Source organism: Meriones unguiculatus (genome assembly GCF_030254825.1).
Source record: "Meriones unguiculatus strain TT.TT164.6M chromosome 13 unlocalized genomic scaffold, Bangor_MerUng_6.1 Chr13_unordered_Scaffold_34, whole genome shotgun sequence".
Classification (NCBI taxonomy): domain Eukaryota; kingdom Metazoa; phylum Chordata; class Mammalia; order Rodentia; family Muridae; genus Meriones; species Meriones unguiculatus.
In genome coordinates, this window is record NW_026843646.1 from 16,078,856 (window position 1) to 16,099,148 (window position 20,293).

Below are 20,293 nucleotides of genomic sequence, written 5' to 3' on the forward strand. Positions count from 1 at the left end.
GCCAAAAACACCTGGGCCCATAGTGGACATGCAGAGACTGAAACTCCAACCATTGGCCTTGAATGGAGATTTCTTAGACACCTTGCTCAGATGAAGTCCATAGGTGCTCAGCTTCAAAGTGATTTCCAAGTACAGGGCTGTCTCTGACTTGAAGTCAGTGGCCAGCTCTTTAATCACCTCCTTCTAGGGGATGCAGTCTTGCCAGGCCACAGAGGAAGATGATGCAGCCAGCCCTGGTGATACCTGATAGACTAAGGTCAGATAGAAGGGGAGGAGGTCCTTCCCTGTCAGTGTATTAGGGGAATGGGAGAGGTAAATGGGTAGAAGTGGGAAGACAGGTGTGACTCAGAGGAGACAAGGTAGAAGCTATATCAGGGATACAAAATGAATAAATTGTAATAAATAATAAATAAATAACTTAAAAATTAAAAGAGAGAAGCTTGTGTAGACATTTCAATATCTAAAGAATAGACTACACAGCAAATCTAATCAAAAGAGATGGGTAATAATATTACATATTAACACAAATAAAATTCCATGATATTTCACAATAGCCTCAAATAATATTAAATTTCCTAGTGTAACTATAAGCAAGGGAAATAATTATGTGGTAAAACTTCAAGTCTTTGAAGAAAAAAAATTTGAAGCAGCTATGAGAAAATGGAAAATTCTTCCATGGTTATGAATCAATAGGATAACACAGTAAAAATGACCACCATACCAAAATCAATCTACCGATTCAATGCACTCCCCTTAAAATTTCCAACACAATTATTTACAGATTATGCAAGGATAAATCTTGACTTCATACGTGAAAATTACAAAGCCAAAATACTCAAAACAGTCTTGAACAATACAATAACTATAGGAGATATCATTACCTCTGACTGGAATTTGTACTAAGAATGGTGTTGGCATAAAAACAGAAATATTGACAGACATATTGGTAATTGAATAGATCTATATCTATCTATCTATCTATCTATCTATCTATCTATCTATCTATCTATCTGAGAGTTCCAAGATGGTGGCAACCAGTGCACACCATTTCTGAAGGGCAGAACACCAAAAACTTGAAAACTTGTGAGTGGATGGTTAGCTGAAGCCAGAGCATTGACTTTGAGGTTTCCAGGGCTAGACCCATGTGCTGGGACACCCTGGATCCATCCTCTTCGTGGATGTCTCCGGGGTCTGAAAAGTGGCCAACTATGGAACCCTGCACTCCCAGCTGCACCTTCGCTTGCTCAGCTTGCCCTGGTGGTGCAACAGAGGTGGGGAGTGCATAACCCCAGGTATGGGGCACCTCCTTACTCTAAAAGCCAAACAGGGACCCAAATCTGAAAGTAGAAATCTGTGGGCTCTCTGTGCTTATCACATACACCTGTGAGTGAGTGTGCTCAGGACTTCTGTGCTTCCCACACAAGCCTGAAAGTGAGTTCATGGGCCCTTTATGCTTTGCACACCCACCTGCAAGTGAGTGTGCATGGGCCCTAGTGCTCCCACACATGCCTGTGAGTGAGTTCGCAGGTCCTCAGCACTTTCCACACAGCCTGCCAGTGAGTGCTTCTGCAAGAGAGTGCATACAGAGCCTGGAAAATGGGTCTTTCTGCACTCGCAGCCAGACATCAGATTCCTCTGACACACACCCCCATTATGGGCAACATAGGGATGTCTGGGACAACAACCTCAACACTGAAGCCCCTGTTCTCTGGGTTTCCCAGTGGAGTCCAGACAAACATTTCCTAGAACCAAGACAGTGCAGCTTAGGCAGATCTGAGGGATTGAAGCACAATACTTGGACAGGCCTGTGGGCCACTGAGCCATTCATGGCACCTGGACATGCACACTGAGCCTGCAAAATATGCCAGAACCCTCACCTGTACTTAAGCTTTGTCCTTACACTTCACTTCTCCAGGCAGACACACCTACACCCACACTCCTGCACTTGCACATTTGCACCTGCAACCTTCCTCGATTAGCTGCATTTGAAACACCAACACCCACTCTCAAACCAGTGGACCTCTCTAATCTTCCTGAAGAATTCCCTGGACTCCACAGAAAGACAGACACAGTCTGCAGTATGGGCTCTAAGGAACAAACAGAAAAGGCTACTGATCATCAAATGGCTAGAGGCAGGCTTAAGAACACATCCAACATAAATTAGGACATCACGGATTCACCAGCAACCTCCAAAAAACATAGATATTTTAATTCATTGGAATCACAGGAAAATTATTGTAAAGCTATGCTTATTGAATTATTAGAGGCACGTGAGTAAGAAATGAACAAAACTCTTAAACAGCTACACAAAAATAGAGGCACATAAAGAGGAAAGAAACAAAGCTCTCAAAGAAATACCAACAAAAAATAGCAACCCAAATATAGACACATAAAGGGGAAACAAATTTAAAAATGGATGCCATCATAGAAAGATAGGAATTCACATTCAAACAGATGAAGGAAATGGTGCAAGACATGAATTAGAATCAATTAGAATTAGAATCAATGAAAAAATACAAACAATGAAAACTCAGGAGCTGGAGAACTTAGAGAAAAGACCAGGAGCCAAAAAAGGTAAGCATCACCAACAGAATACAATAGATGGAAGAAAGAATCTCAGGCACTGAAGATACAATTGCAGAAATTGAAACTTCTTTCAAAGAAAAAGTAAAATCAGAAAAGTTCCCAACACAAAACATCCAAGAAATCAAGGACATCATGAAAAGAAAAAAAAAATCTAAAAATAATATGAATAGACCAAAAAAAAAAAAAAAAATCCCAGGCTCCAAGGTCAAAACACTAAATCTACAGAACAAAGAAAAATATTAAAAGCAGCAAGGGAAAAAAGGACAAGTAAAATGTAAAGGTTGATTTAGCAGAATCACACCAGATTTCTCAACAGAAAGCATGATAGCCAGAAGGGCCTAGGAAGATGTCGTGCAGACTCTAAGAGAACACAGATGCCAAACCAGACTACTATACCCAGCAAAAATTTCAATCACCAAAGATAAAGAAAACAAAATATTCCATGACAAAATTAAACTTAAACAACATCTTCATAGCAACCCAGCCCTACAGAAGATACTAGAATGAAAACTTCAATCTAGCGAAAACAACTACACCCAAGAAAATAAAGAACATAGATAACCTCACAACAACAACAACAAAGTCAAAAGAAAACAAGCACACAAACACACTATCACCACCAACTTCACAATAAAGGAACTAGCATTTATTGGTTTATCTATCAACATCAATGGACTCAACTCGCCCATAAAAAGACACAGACTAACAGAATGGTTGCAGAAACAGGATCCAACATTCTGCTGCATCCGAGAAACACACCACTGCAAGAATGAGAGAAACTACCTCAGAATAAAGGGCTGGAAAAATATTTTTAAAGCAAACAGACCCAGAAAAAAAAGCTGGGGTAGCTATTCTAATATATAATAAAATAAACTTTCAAACAAAATTAATAAAAAAAAATGAGGATGGAAACTTCATACTCATCAAAGGGGAAATTCCACCATGAGGACAACACAATCCTGAACATCTATGCCTCAAATACAAGAGCATTGGTATTTGTAAATGAAACAGTACTAAAGCTCAAATTACATAACCATCCCAACACCTTGATAGTGGCAGACTTCAATACTCTACTCTCTCCATGGGACAGATCATCAAGACAGAAGCTAAATAGGGAAATAATGACACTTACAGAGGTCCCAAATAAAATGGGCCTACAGAAATTTTCACCCAAACTCAAAAGAGTCTACCTTCTTCTCAGCACCCCACACAACCTTTTCCAAAGTTGACCATTCTCCATAGTCAAACACAAAGCAAGCCTTAACAGATACAAGAAGATCGAAATAATCCTATCAGAACACCATGGCCTAAAACTAGACCACAACAACAACAGAAATAACAAAAAGCCTACACATGCATGGAAACTAAACAACTCTCTACCTAATGACAGTTTAGTCATGGAAGAAATAAAACAAAGAAACTCAATGTAACTCAATGAAAATGAAGGCACAACTTACCCAAATTTATGGGACACAATGAAAGTAGCGATCAGAGAAAAATTCACAGCACTAAGTGCCTTCAGACAGAAGTTGGAGATATCTCATAGAAGGAACTTAATGGCAATTGAAAGCTCTAGAAAATAATAAGCAGACACACCCAAGAGGAGTAAAGGGTTGGAAATAATCAAATTCAGGGCTGAAATCAATACATTAGAAACAAGTAAACAATTCAAAGAATCAAGCAAGAGCTGGTTCTTTGAAAAAAATCAACAAGATAGACCAACCCTTAGCCAAACTAAGTACATGGCAGAGAGAAACTATCCAAGTCAGCAAAATCAGAAATGAAAAGTGGGTTATAATGACAGACACTGAGGAAATTTAGAGAATCATTAGGTCTTACTTCAAACACCTATGTCACAAATTTTGAAAATATAAATGAAATGGACAATTCTCCTGATAGATTCCATTTAGGAAAGTTAAACCAAGATCAGGTAAATAGATTAAACAGTCCTACATGGCCCAAAGAAATGGAAAAATTCTACCAGACCTTCAAAGAAGACCCAAAGCCAATACTCTTCAAACTATTCCAGAAGATAAGAAGAGAAGTAACATTAACAAACTCATTCTATGAGGACACAGTCACATTGATACCTAAACTACACAAAGATCCAACAAAAAGTAGAATTTCAGACCCATCTCTTCTTATGAACATGACACAATAAAAGAAAAAAAAAGTCTCAATAAAATACTCGCAAACCAAATCCTAAACCACATAGAAGATATCATCAATGATGACCAAGTAGGCTTCATTCCAGGTGTGCAGAGGTGGTTCAATATACTGAAATCCATTAATGTAATCCAGCACATAAGCAAACAGAAGGAGAAAACAAAACAAAACAAAACAAAAACATGATCATCTTCTGAGATGCCAAAAAAGCATTTCACAAAACCCAACATTCATTCATGTTTAGACTTTTAGAAAGATCAGTTATACAGGCACTTACTAAACATAGTAAAGGCAATATACAGCAATCCTAGAACCAACAAAAAACTAAAGAGAGAGAAACTTAAATCAATCCCAATGAAATCAGGACAAGGCAAGGCTGCCCCCTATTCCATATCTCTTCAAAATAGTACTCGAAATCCTAGCTAGAGCATTCAGACAACTAAAGGAGATAAAGGGAATAGACACTGGAAAGGAAGAAGTCACAAAAATTCTATCAGAGAGCTCCTTCAGCCAATAAACACCTTTAGCAAAGTGGCTGTATACAAAATTAACTCAAAAAAATCTGAAGCCCTCCTATATTCAACAATCAAATGGGCTGAGAAAGAAATTAGGGAAACAACACCCTTCACAATAGCCACAAATAACATAAAGTGTCTTGGTGTTACTAATCAAGCAAATGAAATACCTATATTAAAAAGTACAAAACTCTGAAGAAAGAAATTGAAGAAGACTATCCAGCAGGGTATTAAAGCAGATGCTGAGGCTCATAGCCAAACTCTGGACAGAGTGCAGGGATTCTAAAGAAGGGGGAGAGCAAAAGATGTAGAGGAGACAGGAGCTCTACAAGGAGAGTAGCAAAGCCAGAAAATCTGGGCACAGGGATCTTCTCTGAGACTGATACTACAACCAAGGACCATGAATGGTGTTAACCTAGAACCTCTGCACAGATGTAGACCATGGCAGCTCGGTCTCCAAGTGGTTTCCCTAGTAATGGGAACTGGGGCTGTCTCTGACATGAACTCAGTGGCTGGTTCTTTGATCACCAACTCCCCCTGAAGGCAGGGACAGTCTAACCAGGCCACAGAGGAAGACAATGCAGACAGTCCTGATGAGACCTGATAGACTAGGGTCAGATGCAAGGGGGGACATGGGAGGAGAAGAGAGAGGGAGGGCAGTATTAGCAATAGATGAGGGAAGGGGCTAACAGCTGGAATTCAAAGTGAATAAGTTGTAATGAATAAAAAATAAAAAAATAAATTGAAGATATCAGAAGATGCAAAGAGCTCCCATTCTCATGGATCTGTAGGATTAACATGAAAATGGCCATCCTACCAAAAGCAGTCTACAGATTCAACTCAATTCCCGTCAATACACCAACACAATTATTTACAGAACTTGAAAGAACAAGTCTCATATGGGGAAAAAAATTCAGAATTGCTTAAACAATCCGGTACAAACTGTTTTCAACATGTGCTATAGAGCAATAGTAATAAAAACTGCATGGTACTGACATAGAAACAGACTGGTGAATCAATGAAATAAAATAGAAAAAACCCAGAATAAACCCATACACCTATGGATACTTGATTTTTGACAAAGATGCCAAAACAATACAATGGAAAAAGATAGCATATTTAACAAATGGTACTGGCCTAATTGGAAGGCTACATGTAGAAAATGCAAATAGATCCATTTTTATTACCCTGCACAAAACTAAAGTCCAAGTGGATCAAAGACCTCAACATAAAACCAGACACACTAAACCCATTAGAAGAAAAAGTGGGGAAGAGCCTTGAACTCATTGTTACATGAGACAACTTCATGAAGAGAACACCAACAGCACAGGCTCTAAGATCAATAAAAGGGACCTCATGAAACTGAAAAGCTTCTATAAAGCAAAGGACACTGTCATCAGAACCAAATGACCACAGACTGGGAAAAGATCTTCACCAATCCTACAGCTGACAGAAGGCTAATATCCAGAATATATAAAAAACTTAAAAAGTTAAACACCAACAAACCAATTAATCCCATTAAAAATGGGGTACAGAGCTAAACAGAGAATTCTCAATAGAGCAATATCAAATGGCAGAGAAACAGAGAAATGCTCAACATACATAGTCAACAGGAAAATGCAAATAAAAAACCCTGAGATTTCACCTCACACCCATCAGAATGGCTAGGATCAAAAACTCACATGCTGGAAAGGATGTGGAGAAGGGAACATTTCTCCATTGCTGGTGGGAATTTAAACTTGTTCAATCACCTTGGAAATCAATTTAGTGCTTTCTCAGAAAATTGGGAATAGTGCTGCTGCAAGATCCAGCTATACCACTCCTAGGCATATATCCAAAGTAAATTTAAGTATATCACCTACCCCTGCAGGGTTCAGTCATGCTAGACCACAGAGGAAGGCAATTCAATGGTCCTGATGAGACCTGATAGTAGAGTCAAAAGAAAAGGGGAAGAGGACCTCCCTTATCAGCATATTAGATGAGCATATATTCTGAAGTAAACAACAAGGACATTTCTTCAACCATGTTTGTAGCAGCTATATTATTAAAAATAAAAAGCTTGAAACAACCCAGATGTCCTTCAATGGAGAAACGGATACAGAAATTGTGGTACTTTACACAATGGAATACTACTCAACAATTAAAAACAAGGAAATCATGAAAATTGCAGACAAATTGTGGGAACTAGAAAAGACCATCTTGAGTTAGGTAACCTAGAAGCAGAAAAACACACATGGTATATACTCACTTGTAAGTGGATATTAGCCATATAATATAGGATAAACATACTAAAATCTATACTCCTAAAGAAAGTAAACAAGAAGGAGTACCCTAGGGAAGATGCTCAATATTCATTCAGAAGGTTAAATGTGATAGACATTGGAAGCAGGAGAAACCAGGTAACAGGACAGGAGCCTACAATTGTAGGCCTCTGAAAGTCTGTACTGATCTAGGTATCAAAGCAGGGGCAGAAACTCGTAGCCAAACTTTGGGCAAAATGCCTGGATTAAATAGAAAGACCAGGAGGGGAAAGAAGCTCCAAAAGGAGACCAACAGAGCCAAAAAATCTGAGCCCTGGAAGGGGACCTGCAGAGACTGATAACCTAACCAAGGACGTGTAGAGGACATTTAACCCACTCTCATATGTAGCCCATAGACTCAGCATCCAAGTGGAGTCCCTAATAAGGATTGCAGGGACTTTCTATGAAATGAACTCTGTGGCAGGCTCTCTGATCACCTACCCCTGCAGGGTTCAGTCATGCTAGACCACAGAGGAAGGCAATTCAATGGTCCTGATGAGACCTGATAGTAGAGTCAAAAGAAAAGGGGAAGAGGACCTCCCTTATCAGCATATTAGATGAGGGGCATATGGCAAGAAGAGGGAGGGAGGGTGGAACTGGAGGTAGACAAGGAAGAGAACCACAACTGTGATACAAATTGAACAAATTTTAATAAAAGATAATTAAAAATTTTTAAAGAAATAAATATAAATCCAAACACATATTACTACCTGATATTTTTATAAAAATATCCAAAGTTACCTACAAGGATAAAAAAACAGCATTTTCATCAAATGATAGTACTAAAACTAGATTACTATAAAATATATATAATATATATAATAATATATAATAATATAATAATGCAAATAACAAATTCATCACCTTGCACAAAACCCAACTATCAGTGGATAAAAGATCTCAAGATAAAAGAAGATACACTGAACTGTATAGAAGATAAAGTTTGGAATAGCCATGAATGCATTGGAACAGGCAAAGCTTTTCTGACTAGAACACTGGAAGGAAAGGCACCAAGGGGAACAATTAATAAATGGCATCTCATGGAATTGAAAATTTCTGTAAGGCAAAGGACACAGTTATTTAAGCCAGGCAGCTTCCTACATAAAGAGAAATTATTTACACAAACTTCACATCTGATAGAGTACTAATTGTAAAGATTATATAAAGGACTTAAAAAACCTGATTTCAAAAAAACAAAAATAAAATTGATGTGCAGACCTAAACAACGAGTGTGTAATAGAGGTATACAAATAGCTGGAAAAAAAAAACCTTAAAGAAGTGTTCAATATTTTTAGGCATCAAAATATCTAATGCAAATCAAAAATACTTTGACATTCCTATTTCTACCATAATGGACACCTCATGTTGGCAAGGATGTGGAGTAAGAACATCTCTTAAATGTTGACGTGAATACAAAAATAGCTCTAAGATGAATACAGCAGTTCCTCAGAATGTTGGGAATTGATCTATCACAGTATCTAGACATATAACTTTTGGGCATATAACCAAAGAATGCAACATCCAACCACAATAACACTTGTTCAACCATGTTCATTGTAGCTTTATCCATATCTAGAGACTAGAAATATTCTAGATATCCCTCAACAGAAAAATAGATAAAGAAATCTGGTACACTTACACATTAGATTATTACTCAGCTGTTTTTTTAAAAGACATTATGAAATTAGCAATAAGATGGATATTACGAGAAAAAAAAAAACATCCTGAGTGAGATAATTCAGACCTATAAAGACAAGTTTGTTGAGTACCACTTCAAAGTGGAGAGTAGCCCTTAGATTAATAACAACCAAACAACATTCCATTGACCACACACACAGGGATCTTTTCTGAGACTGATACTGCAACCAATGACCATGCAAGGAGATAAGCTAGAACCCCTGCATAGATGTAGCCCATGTCAGCTCAGCCTCCAAGTGGCTTCCCTAGTCAGAGAAGAGGGACTGTCTCTGACATGAACTCAATGACTGCCTCTTTCATCATCTCCTCCTGATGGGGGAGCAGGCCTTCCAGGCAACAGGAAAAAAAAAAAAAAACAACAAAAAACAATGCATCCAGTCCTGATGAGACCTGATAGGCTAGGGTCAGACTGAAGGGGAGGAGGACCTCCCCTATCAGTGGACTGGGGGAGGGAAATAGGGGGAGAAGAGGAGAGGGTGGGATTGGACAGGGACAAGGGAGACAGCTACAGCTGGAATACCAAGTGAAGAAACTGTAATAAATTAAAAATAAATAATTGAAAAATGAAAAAGAAGTCATGGAAGTAGCCAAGAATTATTTGATCTGATTTAAGGACCACTCAAGGAGAAGCAGAGCATGAATGACACTTCTTGGGTAACCAAGAGCAGGAGATTGGATATTCCAGAACCTAGGGTAAAATGAAATATAACTGATCTAAGAAAACCTCAATAAAATGATGCCTAATGATTAGGAATATCCTAATTAGAATATCCTAATGATATTCTACTACATTCATAGTTGAATGCCTTATCCAATCATCATCAACAGAAGTTTCCTCTGGCAAGAGTTCAGAGTGGATTCAGAAATCCACAGCCAGACTGTGTGAAGAGTGTCTAAATTGGAGGTCTCCAGCAAAGCCCTCCCTGCAGAGCTCAGGGATTCCACTGAGAGCAGGAAGTGGGAGGATTATAAAAGTTGGGGGGATGGAAGGCACCAGGAAAACAAAGCCCTCTGAATCAACTACAAAAATGGTGCATATGAACTCACAGAGCCCGAAACAGCAAGCATAAGGCCTACATGAGTACACCTGGTCTTCTGCATGTATTTTAGCTTAGTATGACAATGAGACTTCTGACTTTGAGGATGAGTGTGTCTCTGACTCTTTTGTTTCCTCTTGGGAAACTTTAAATTTCTAATCAAGGAACAAAAGTCTATATCTTCTCGCTAGTCCTTTTCCTTTGGCTTAGGTATTTCAGACTTCTAAGGACAAGTTGGGAAGTTCTCTATCAGCCTGTATTTATCTGTCTCATTGGAAATCTTATTTTCAGCACAAGGAGTACAATCAAAGCAGCAAGCAGCCTTGCCTTCCTGGGCAGACTTCCTTAATCCAGGCATACAGCTCTCACTGCACACAGACTGTGGAATCTAAGAGAAATGAAAACTATTAGCAAATGTTTGGATTTTTGTGAAATTTTTGAGTGAGTGGCATGTTTCTAAGTATTATCAAATATTAATCTGGAAATGCTTACACATAAAATGAAAGGTAATGGGTATTAGTGATACTAATTTTAGAACATTTTGCAATACAAAACCCACATATTTAAACCTTGGTTCAATATATGAAGCTGTTGTCATTAAAGTAGTGTTCTAGAAGGTCACAGTATGACTTCAGATTTAAACTGGCTCAATTTTACTGGCTACTAGGGAACTTTAATATCCAATGTAGTTGTGAATGTTGATTGACAACTCTATAGGGCTTGGATTCATCATGGAAACAAGTCTTTGGGCATTTCTGTGAGGAGTTGTAGAGAAACATTTACCTGATGTGGAAAAAGCTACCACAAAATGGGGGTCAATAATTAATTGGCTACTGTGAGTTTAGTGTCATCACATTCTCTGGCTCCTAAAACATTATTTTCCCACTAGGGTAAGACTGATTGCTCACAGAGTCAGCAAAAACAAACCTGCTCTCCCTTCAGTTGTTTTGTTGACTATTTATTTGAGGTAGCAAAGCAAACACACACACAAACACACACACACACACACACACACACACACTCACTTGTCATCCTAATCTATCTTTTTTAAAGGCTGACAATAAAAATGCCACTTTACTCCTTGGTTTGCCTGTGGTATATATGCAAGATTAGAGTCTCACAACAGTGTGATGCAGCCATGATCATTCAGGCCTTTACAGCCATTGAAGCAGGACATTCTCCCCAAGCATGGTTAGATACCATAAAAAGCTAAAATGATACGCTCAGGATGCGAGGCTAAGCACTGCACTCAGGGTCAGCCGCTTCGGACCCAGAGAAGAGCATGTCTGATTGCATGCGGGTTGATGCCCCAGGTCCCGCCTCTGAGAAAAAGGTATCGGACAGGTCTGATGCTCTTTGGGTGGATGACACCTAAATGAACATCTGTACAAAGTCCCAATATATTTCTAATATCAGAGATCAGACCTCTACTCTTGCCTGATGCGTCTAAAACAAAAAGGGGGAACTGTAGAGAGCTGCGGAATGCTATGCCTTAAAGATGGAGCTAGTTTCCGCCTTCCACCTTCCCAATGGTGAGTGCTCTCTGTCACGAACAACTCCACATTTGGCTAAGGCCGAGGATCTGGCTTGCTTCCATGTATGTGGACCTATCTGCATTGCCCCTGTGGCACGCCTGGGTTGGCTACCCAGAGGCTATTTAAGCTGTGGGCTGGCTTTCCCCAGGGTCCGAGGATTGTTCAATGTTCCTGAATAAACTGCATTGAAAAAAAAAATGCCACTTTACTTCTCACTAAAATTTCTAAGGCCCTGTCACTAAATAAATCTTCTATCAGTGTTTTCAGGCTATGACAGAAACTTAACTTATTCATAAGAAATATGTTGGCATAATAAGATTTAAAAACAAACTTTTCCATTGATCAGAGTCAGGAAATGAGAAAACAGTTTATGTTGGCTGTTTAACTGCCTAAATGGTTGCTGAATAATAATTGGTACTGAATAAGTGTCAAAAGATCATAACATCCTGAAAACTACTTTTGTTTTTATTAAAGATCAAAATGAGATAAGTCATGACTCACCTTTATAAACTTTGTAGGCCACTGAATCATCTGCGCACATAGACAACTGTTGACCAAGAGGAGCATCTGAAGAAAATGGTGCATATGAAAATGGTGCATACTTTAACCTTTAATCCAAGACCCTTTGGAAAATTCCAAAAATTGAGAATGTCATACTCTGAATCTAGGCATTTTCTCCCATCCAGTATTTTGTGACCTCTCAAGAGATTTTTCAGTAGGTCATTCTTTAGGAAATAAAGGAACTGAAAGAGATGTAGGAATATAGTTTGAAGTACATCTAAGATACTAAAAACATTTTATTTAAAAAGTAGTACAAAGAATCATTATAAAAGGATAATTTTTAAAATTTATTTTTTATTTATTACTATTTATTCAATTTGTATCCAAGCTGTAGGACCCTCCCTCATTCTCTCCCAAACCCCTGCTATGTCCCTCTTTTAGTCCTCTGCGCCTTCCCTAGTCCACTGATAAGGAAGGTCCTCCTTCCCTTTCATCTGACCCTAGCCTATCAGGTTTCATAAGGACTGTCTGCATTGTCTTCCTCTGCGGTCTTGTAAGGAAGTCCTTTCTCAGTGGGATGTGATCAAAGAGCCAGCCACTGACTTCATGTCAGAGACAGCCCCTGTTCCCCTTACTAGGGAACCACTTGAAGACTGAGCAGGGGTACTAGGTTATCTCCTTGAATGGCCCTTCTTTGGAGTATCAGTCTCAGAACAAACCCCTATGGCCAGATATTCTGGTTCTGTTGCTCTTCTTGTAGCTCTCCTGTTCACTCCATATCTTTTTATCTCTCCCTTCTTTCATAAGATTCCCTGTACTCTGCTCCAAGTTTGACTGTGAGTCTCAGCATCTGCTTTGATACCCTGCCGGTTAGAGTCTTTCAGAGGCCCTCTGTGGTAGGCTTCAGTCCTGTTCCCTGTTTTCTCCCTCTTCTAATGTATTTCACCTTTCCCTTTCTGCATAAGGATTGGTCATCTTACCCAGAGTCCTCCTTCTTTCTTAGATTCTTTAGGTATAAAGATTTTCATATAATTTATCTTATATTATTTGTCTAATATCTACTTTTAAATGAGTCTATACCATGTGTGTCTTTCTGCTTCTGGGATACCTCACTCAGGATGACAGGCTACAGACTGGGAAATGATCTTCACCAACCCTATAACTGATAGTGGGCTAATATCCAGAATATATTAAGAACTCAACAAGTTAAACAGCAACAAATAAAGTACTCCAATAAAAATTGGGGTACAGAGCTAAACAGAGAATTCTCAATACAGGAATATCGAATGGCAGAGAAACACTTAAAGAAATGCTCAATGTCCTTGGTCATCAGGGAAATGCAAATCACAAAACCCTGAGATTTCACCTTACATCCATCAGAATGTGTAAGAACAAAAACTCAAGTGACAATATATGTTGGAGAGGATGTGGATAAAGGGGAACCCTCCACCATTGGTATTTTGAATGTAAACTTTTACAACCACTTTGGAAATCAATCTGATGCTTTCACAGACAATGAGGAATAATGCTACCTCAAGATCCAGCTATCCAGCTATACTTCCTCCTAGGCATATATCCAAAATGTGCTCAAGTATACAACAAGGACATTTGCTTGCCAATGTTCACAACAGTTTTATTCTTAATATCCAGAATCTGGAAACAACTCATATTTCCCTCAACTGAGGAATAGATACAGAAATTGTGGTACATTTACATGGTGGAATACTACTCAGCAATTAAAATAAGGAAATCATGACATTTGCAGGCCATCGGTGGGAACTAGAATAAAAAGCACCTTAAAGGAGGTATCCGTGTGGCTGAGTAAATGAACAATACTTGGACTGAAATGCATTAAAATTTGGAAACCACATTTTCTTCAAGATAAATCCTTGCACTAGGAACAACTAAGTCAGCAATAAACAACGTAATGTGGATTCTGCTGATTCAAGTTCCTTTGGAAAGCTAACCAACTTTCAGAATATATACAAAGCTGCCATCCTTAGACGAGGGCCCTGGGGTGGAAAGTACACATTAAAGTGATCCTTAACTTCATAATCCTGTGGTAGTGCTCAGAAGCATTTTAAACCTTAAGGATCTACTGCTACTACCTCTGCTCTGAGGAATACATCCTTGCTTGTTGACAATGTATTCTAAAAACCCTGTGATACCTAATTTAAATGCCTAAATGCCTAAAAATACCTCACATTGCTGATGTTAAAACAACACAGGAAGGGATATTACCTGCCAGGGGAAGAATTCCTTTCCATCTCCATTAACATGTGGTTATGTCTGTATTTGCTGAAGATTCATCTCATGGAGACTGTAGGCCACAGCATGCATAGCACTGTATATATTGAAGCTCTCTGCATTCATAACTGGGTCAAAATAGTGTCTTGGCAGTAACTCCAAAGTAGCATTGGGTTGGCAGTTTTCTAAAAGTTGACAATCGAACTCAGAAAATGAGCACTTGAAGAACAGAAACCAAAACTTAGGAAGATAAGTGTCTTCTGGATATTTGTAGGGATTAACTGTTTAAATAAAATTTGTAAAGTCAACCATCTCTTCATGGTGGTGTGAAAAAATGAGACTCCCATGAAATGACTCTACCATAATTGTGATCAACATCCCATTGAGAGTTCAAGATCCAGACTTTCCATGTCACTAACTGCTGCTCAATATGTCGCATTAAACCTTGCAAAGAAACAACATCCCCATAAATATCACATTTGCTGATGATTCCTGAATCATTACCAGATCCTTCCATAATGCACTGGAATATGAATTCCAGGAACCACAAATCATTTTCAAAAAGGCTATGCAGATGCCAGTACTCTCCATATCTTCTCTCAAGTCTGAAAGAATCTGATTCTCTCTGGTGGCCATCGGAGAATCAGACCAACCCAGGACCATTTGAAACGATGCATCAAAGAAACTATGGTAAGTGACAGAAATGTGTCCTTGGGGGCCATCTGATAGAATTAAACTGACCTCTGTCATTTAAGCTAGAATCAAAAAGTCCAAAAGTGAGCTGTAGAAAAAGAAAATTGAAAAAAAAAAAAGAAAAACATTGGCATCAAACAGATTATCAGTCCTGAATCAACAAGCATAAACAGTTGGTATGAAGATGGTTTTGTCATATTTTAAAAGGCAAACCCAAACGGAGACTTTTCCAAAAAAATTACTGACTATTCTCAAGTTTCAGTAAGTTTCTCATCAACTTCTCCTTCATTATATTTCAAGTAATGGAAATGTGGATCTATCATGAAGCACCTTTGTACTTTACTTTGTTAGATGACTTATCCTAGACCTCCTATTTTACATTTTCAATCAACCAATACTATCAAAACTGACATTTGACCCTGAGTTCCAACACCCCAGCCCTCACCTGTGGTATTTTGTAAATTTGAAACAGTTTCCCAAGGTGGGAAGATATTTTCCATGATGTTCCTGTGAGTGCAGCAGATGACATTCTCTTCAGTCCACTGTTGAAATTAGCTAGAGGTACCCTCAACGTGTGAGCCAAATAAAGGGAGCATAAAGGATACTCGTTTCCAAAGGTGCAGCATTATACAGAGCGAAGCCCAGAGTTGTGTTGGGAAGAAGAATACGGTTTCTGTTCATTTCCTCAATGGCAAGTACCAGGGCCAGAACAAACTGGTAGTTCTTAAACTCATACCTGAACAGATTAAAACAAAACAATACAAAAACATATAGGAAAAAGACATAGAATATAAACCCACATATTTAGTGCAATGGCTTTTATAACTCAAAAGCCCATGTTTCTATACAACACTTTTTTAAGTATATTCTCATGAATGATTGGAATTAACATGGGCAATTTAAGTAGATAAGACTAGGTAAGATCCTACATTATTAACCTTTATTATTTATGGTCTCAGGAAATATAATTTTTTATTACATTGCTTTATTTATCTTTTATGTGCAGAAAAATAAACTTAAACTGTCCATGAATAAGAAATTGGGTTCTGACAAAACATCACAACTTTTGGTGTCTGGAATTTGGCCCTTCTACTTTAACAATTAAGAAATGTCATTATGTCTTGATACAATCACTCAGGTTTTAGAAAATAACTTACTTAAAGTATAGCACAAAGTTAATTCAAATAATATATTGCTGCAGTTGCCATTTCTATGATATTTTCTCAATAGTGTGGCCTGGAACACAGCATGTAGACAAGGATGCCCTTGATCTCATGGGAATATTCTTGTCTCTGCATTCAATTACTGGGATTAATTCATGTGAATCCATATTTAAATTTATGTTAACATTTTGTGTATTGATGAACTGTGCAACACTATTGTAGATGTGAGTCTCTCTGTGCATGTACAGGTTTATGAGTGTCAATAACTATTAGTGCAAGGCAGAAAGAATATCCAGGGTCAGTCCTAGCTGTCCACATTATTTCACAGTGGTTCTTTATCATTTGTTAATTATTCACTTACTGACTGACTGACTTATTTGATTGACTGAGACAGAGTCTGACCATGTAGCACTGGCTGACCTGGAACATACTCTGGCCTTGAAATCACTAAGATTCTTTCTGCCTCTCCTTACCCACTGCTGTGCAGAAGGCAGAGTACCACACTAACTGACTTCATTGTTTTCACCACATAAGCCTGCCACTGTGAACAGCAAACTTGTAGAGGGTCTCCTCTCTTGGGTTCTTCCTGCTATGTGATCATTGGATTATAATAGTACATTTATGTTTGGGGGGAGATCTGAACTTAGATCCTCACACTTGCACCTGGATCAATTTATCTTATTATGTAATAATAATGCTAACAATAATATGGTGAGGAAAGATTTCACATTCTTCATGATGCCAAAAGTCCCACACACCAGGAATAGCATTTCATTTAGTGTCAAAGTGTGCTGTTCACAAAAAAAGTTTTCTTAACTTTCTATTTAGTAAATTGATCTTCTATAGAAATGCTACATATTAATATATTTTCAGAGTTTTCTGGAAAAGTAATATTTTTTTATATTTTGGAAAGATCTATAGGAAAGAAGATTAATTCTACATTAAAGAAGATTAAATTCTACATACTTGAAAAGAAACAAAGAGTGTACCCTTAGATGTAGAATTTTTGCGTAATTATGTTTTTCTAGTCAGTTTTTTCTGTTGCTGTTTTTCTACATTGTTTGTATTGCTGATTCTTTGTGCTTTCTTTTTTTTAATTTTTATTTTTTAATATTAGTTACAGTTTGTTAAATTTGAATCTCTGCTGTATCCCACTCCCTCTTTCCCTCCCAATCCCACCTTCCCACCCTCATCTCCTCCCTGCCCCTTTCCAAGTCCACTGATAAGGGAGAACCTCTTCCCCTTACATCTGATACTGATTTATCAGGTGTCTTCGGGACTGGCTGCAAAGTCCTCCTCTGTGGCCTAGCAAGGCTGCTTCTCCCTGGGAGGCAGGGAGGTCAAAGAGCCCACCATCGAGTTCATGTCAGAAACAGTCCCTGTTCCCCTTATTAGGGTACTCACTTGGATACTGAGCTACCAAGGGCTACATCTGAGCAGGGGCTCTAGGTTGCATCCATACATCGTCCTTGTTTGGAGAATCAATCTCATAAAAGACCCCTGTGCCCAGATATATTTGGTCCTTGTGGAACTCCTGTTCTTTCCAGGTCATATTAACTCCCCCCCTTTTTTTTTTTTTTTTGGTTTCCTGCATTCTGCCAGAGGTTTGGTTATGAGTCTTAATATCTGTTTTGATACACTGCTAGGTAGAGTCTTTCAGAGGCCTTCTGTGGTACAACTCCTGTCCTGTTACTTGTTTGCTCCTACATCCAACGTCCATCCCATTTGTCTTCCTAAGTGAGGATTGATCATCACACCCTGGTTCCTCTTTCTTGTTTATCTTCTTTAGGTGGATAGATTTCAGTATATTTATCCTATCTTATAGGTCTATAAAAGTGAGTATATACCATGTGTGTCTTTCTGCTTTTGGGATACCTCACTCAGGATGATCATTTCTAGGTCCCACCATTTGCCTGCAAATTTCATGATTTCCTCATTTTTAATTGCTGAGTAGTATTCCATTGTGTAAAAGTACCACAATTTCTATATCCATTCCTCAACTGAGGGACATGTGGGTTGTTTTCAGGTTCTAGTTATTACGAATAAAGCTGCTACAAACATGGTTGAGCAAATGTCCTTGTTGTGTACTTAAGCCCCTTTTGTATATATGCCTAGGAGTGGTATAGCTGGATCTTGAGGAAGCACTATTCCTAATTGTCTGAGAAAGTGCCAGATTGATTTCCAAAGTGTTTGTACAAGTTTGCATTCCCACCAATGATGGAGGAGGGTTCCCCTTTCTCCAGAACCTCTCCAGCATGTGTTGTCACTTGAGTTTTTGATCTTAGCCATTCTGGTGGGTGTCAGGTAAAATCTCAGGGTTGTTTTGATTTGCATCTCTCTGATGGCTAAGGACATTGAGCATTTAAGTGTTTCTCTGCCATTCTGTATTCCTCCACTGAGAATTCTCTGTTTAGCTCTGTACCCAATTTTTTAATCGGATTGCTTGATTTGCTGCTTTTTAACTTCTTTAGTTCTTTATATATTCTGGATATCAGCCCTCTGTCAGATGTAGGGCTGGTGAAGATCCTTTCCCAGTCTGTAGGCTGTCATTTTGTTTTGATGACTATATCCTTTGCTTTACAGAAGCTTTTCAGTTTCATAAGGTCCCATTTATCGATTGTTGCTCTAAGAGCCTGTGCTGTTGGTGTTCTGTTTAGGAAGTTGTCTCCTGTGCCAATGAGTTCCAACGTCTTACCCACTTTTTCTTCTAACCGATTTAGTGTAGCTGGATCTTTGATCCACTTGGACTTTAGTTTTATGCAGGGTGATAAATATGGATCTATTTTCATTTTTCTACATGTAGACATCCAGTTGGACCAGCCCATTTGTTGAAGATGCTTTGTGATTTCTTATTCCTTTTCTAAAAAAATTTTCCTTTGAAAAACTGCATTTCTCTCACATATCTGACATGCACACAGGCTCCAAGTACATTGTATTTTTTTTTTCTTTCCAAACCTAAAGTCCTTTTCTATGAATCTGCTCTGATGTACAGATTGTGTTTCTGAGTTATGTTTCTTATAAATCTAATAAATTTGTCTAGGAACTTCACAAAAATATGAAACAAAATGAAAATATTGTGATGTCATAATTTAAAAGTAATAACTACTATCAGAGATAATCAAACTCAGAGGTGAAATTAATGAATTGGAAACAAAGAAAACATCCAATAATAAGTAAGTATATACCATGTGTGTTTTTATGCTTGTTAACTACTTCACTCAGGATGATCTTTTCTCGATTCTAACATTTGCCTGCACATTTCATGAATTCTTTGATTTTAATTGTTGAGTAGTATTCCATTGTGTAAATGTACCACAATTTCTGTATTCATTCCTCAGTTGGGGGACATCTGGGTTGTTTCCAGGTTATGGCTATTAAGAATAAAGCTGCTATGAACATTTGATCACCTCCCCCTAAGAGGGGAGCCAAGCCAAACAGGAGGACAAGAAGCCAGTCCTGATGAGACTTGATTGTCTAGGGTCAGATGGAAGGGGAGGAGGAACCTATAATTAATATAAAAAGTAAAAATTAAAAAAATCAAAGAATCAATGTGACCAAGAGCTGGTTCTTTGAGAAAATCAATAAGATAGACAAACCCACAGCCAGACTAATGAAAAGGCAGAAAGAAACTATTCAAATCATCAAAATCAGAAATGAAAAGGGGGACATAACAATAGACCCTGAGGAAATCCAAACAATCATTAGGTCTTACTATAAAACCTGTATACCACAAAATGTGAAAATCTAAATGAAATCTCTAATTTTCTTTTCCAAATTAAAAATTAAATCAAGATTGGGTAAATACATTAAATAGTCCTATCCACCCCAAAGAAATAGAAGGAGTCATCAAAA

The 20,293-nt window shown here is 38.2% G+C and overlaps 1 protein-coding gene and 1 pseudogene across 1 annotated transcript in view; both read right to left on the reverse strand.

Moving 5' to 3' along the window:
- The window catches only part of LOC132650845 (neurocalcin-delta-like), a 117,469-nt pseudogene that overhangs the window by 56,492 nt on the left and 40,684 nt on the right, over nucleotides 1-20,293 (reverse strand).
- Nucleotides 1-20,293, reverse strand: part of LOC110561735 (vomeronasal type-2 receptor 116-like) — a 799,658-nt gene that overhangs the window by 4,601 nt on the left and 774,764 nt on the right. Inside the window, 2 exon segments of the mRNA XM_060376155.1 lie at nucleotides 10,561-10,690; nucleotides 12,339-12,384. Coding sequence (XP_060232138.1) covers nucleotides 10,561-10,690; nucleotides 12,339-12,384 — 176 coding nt within the window.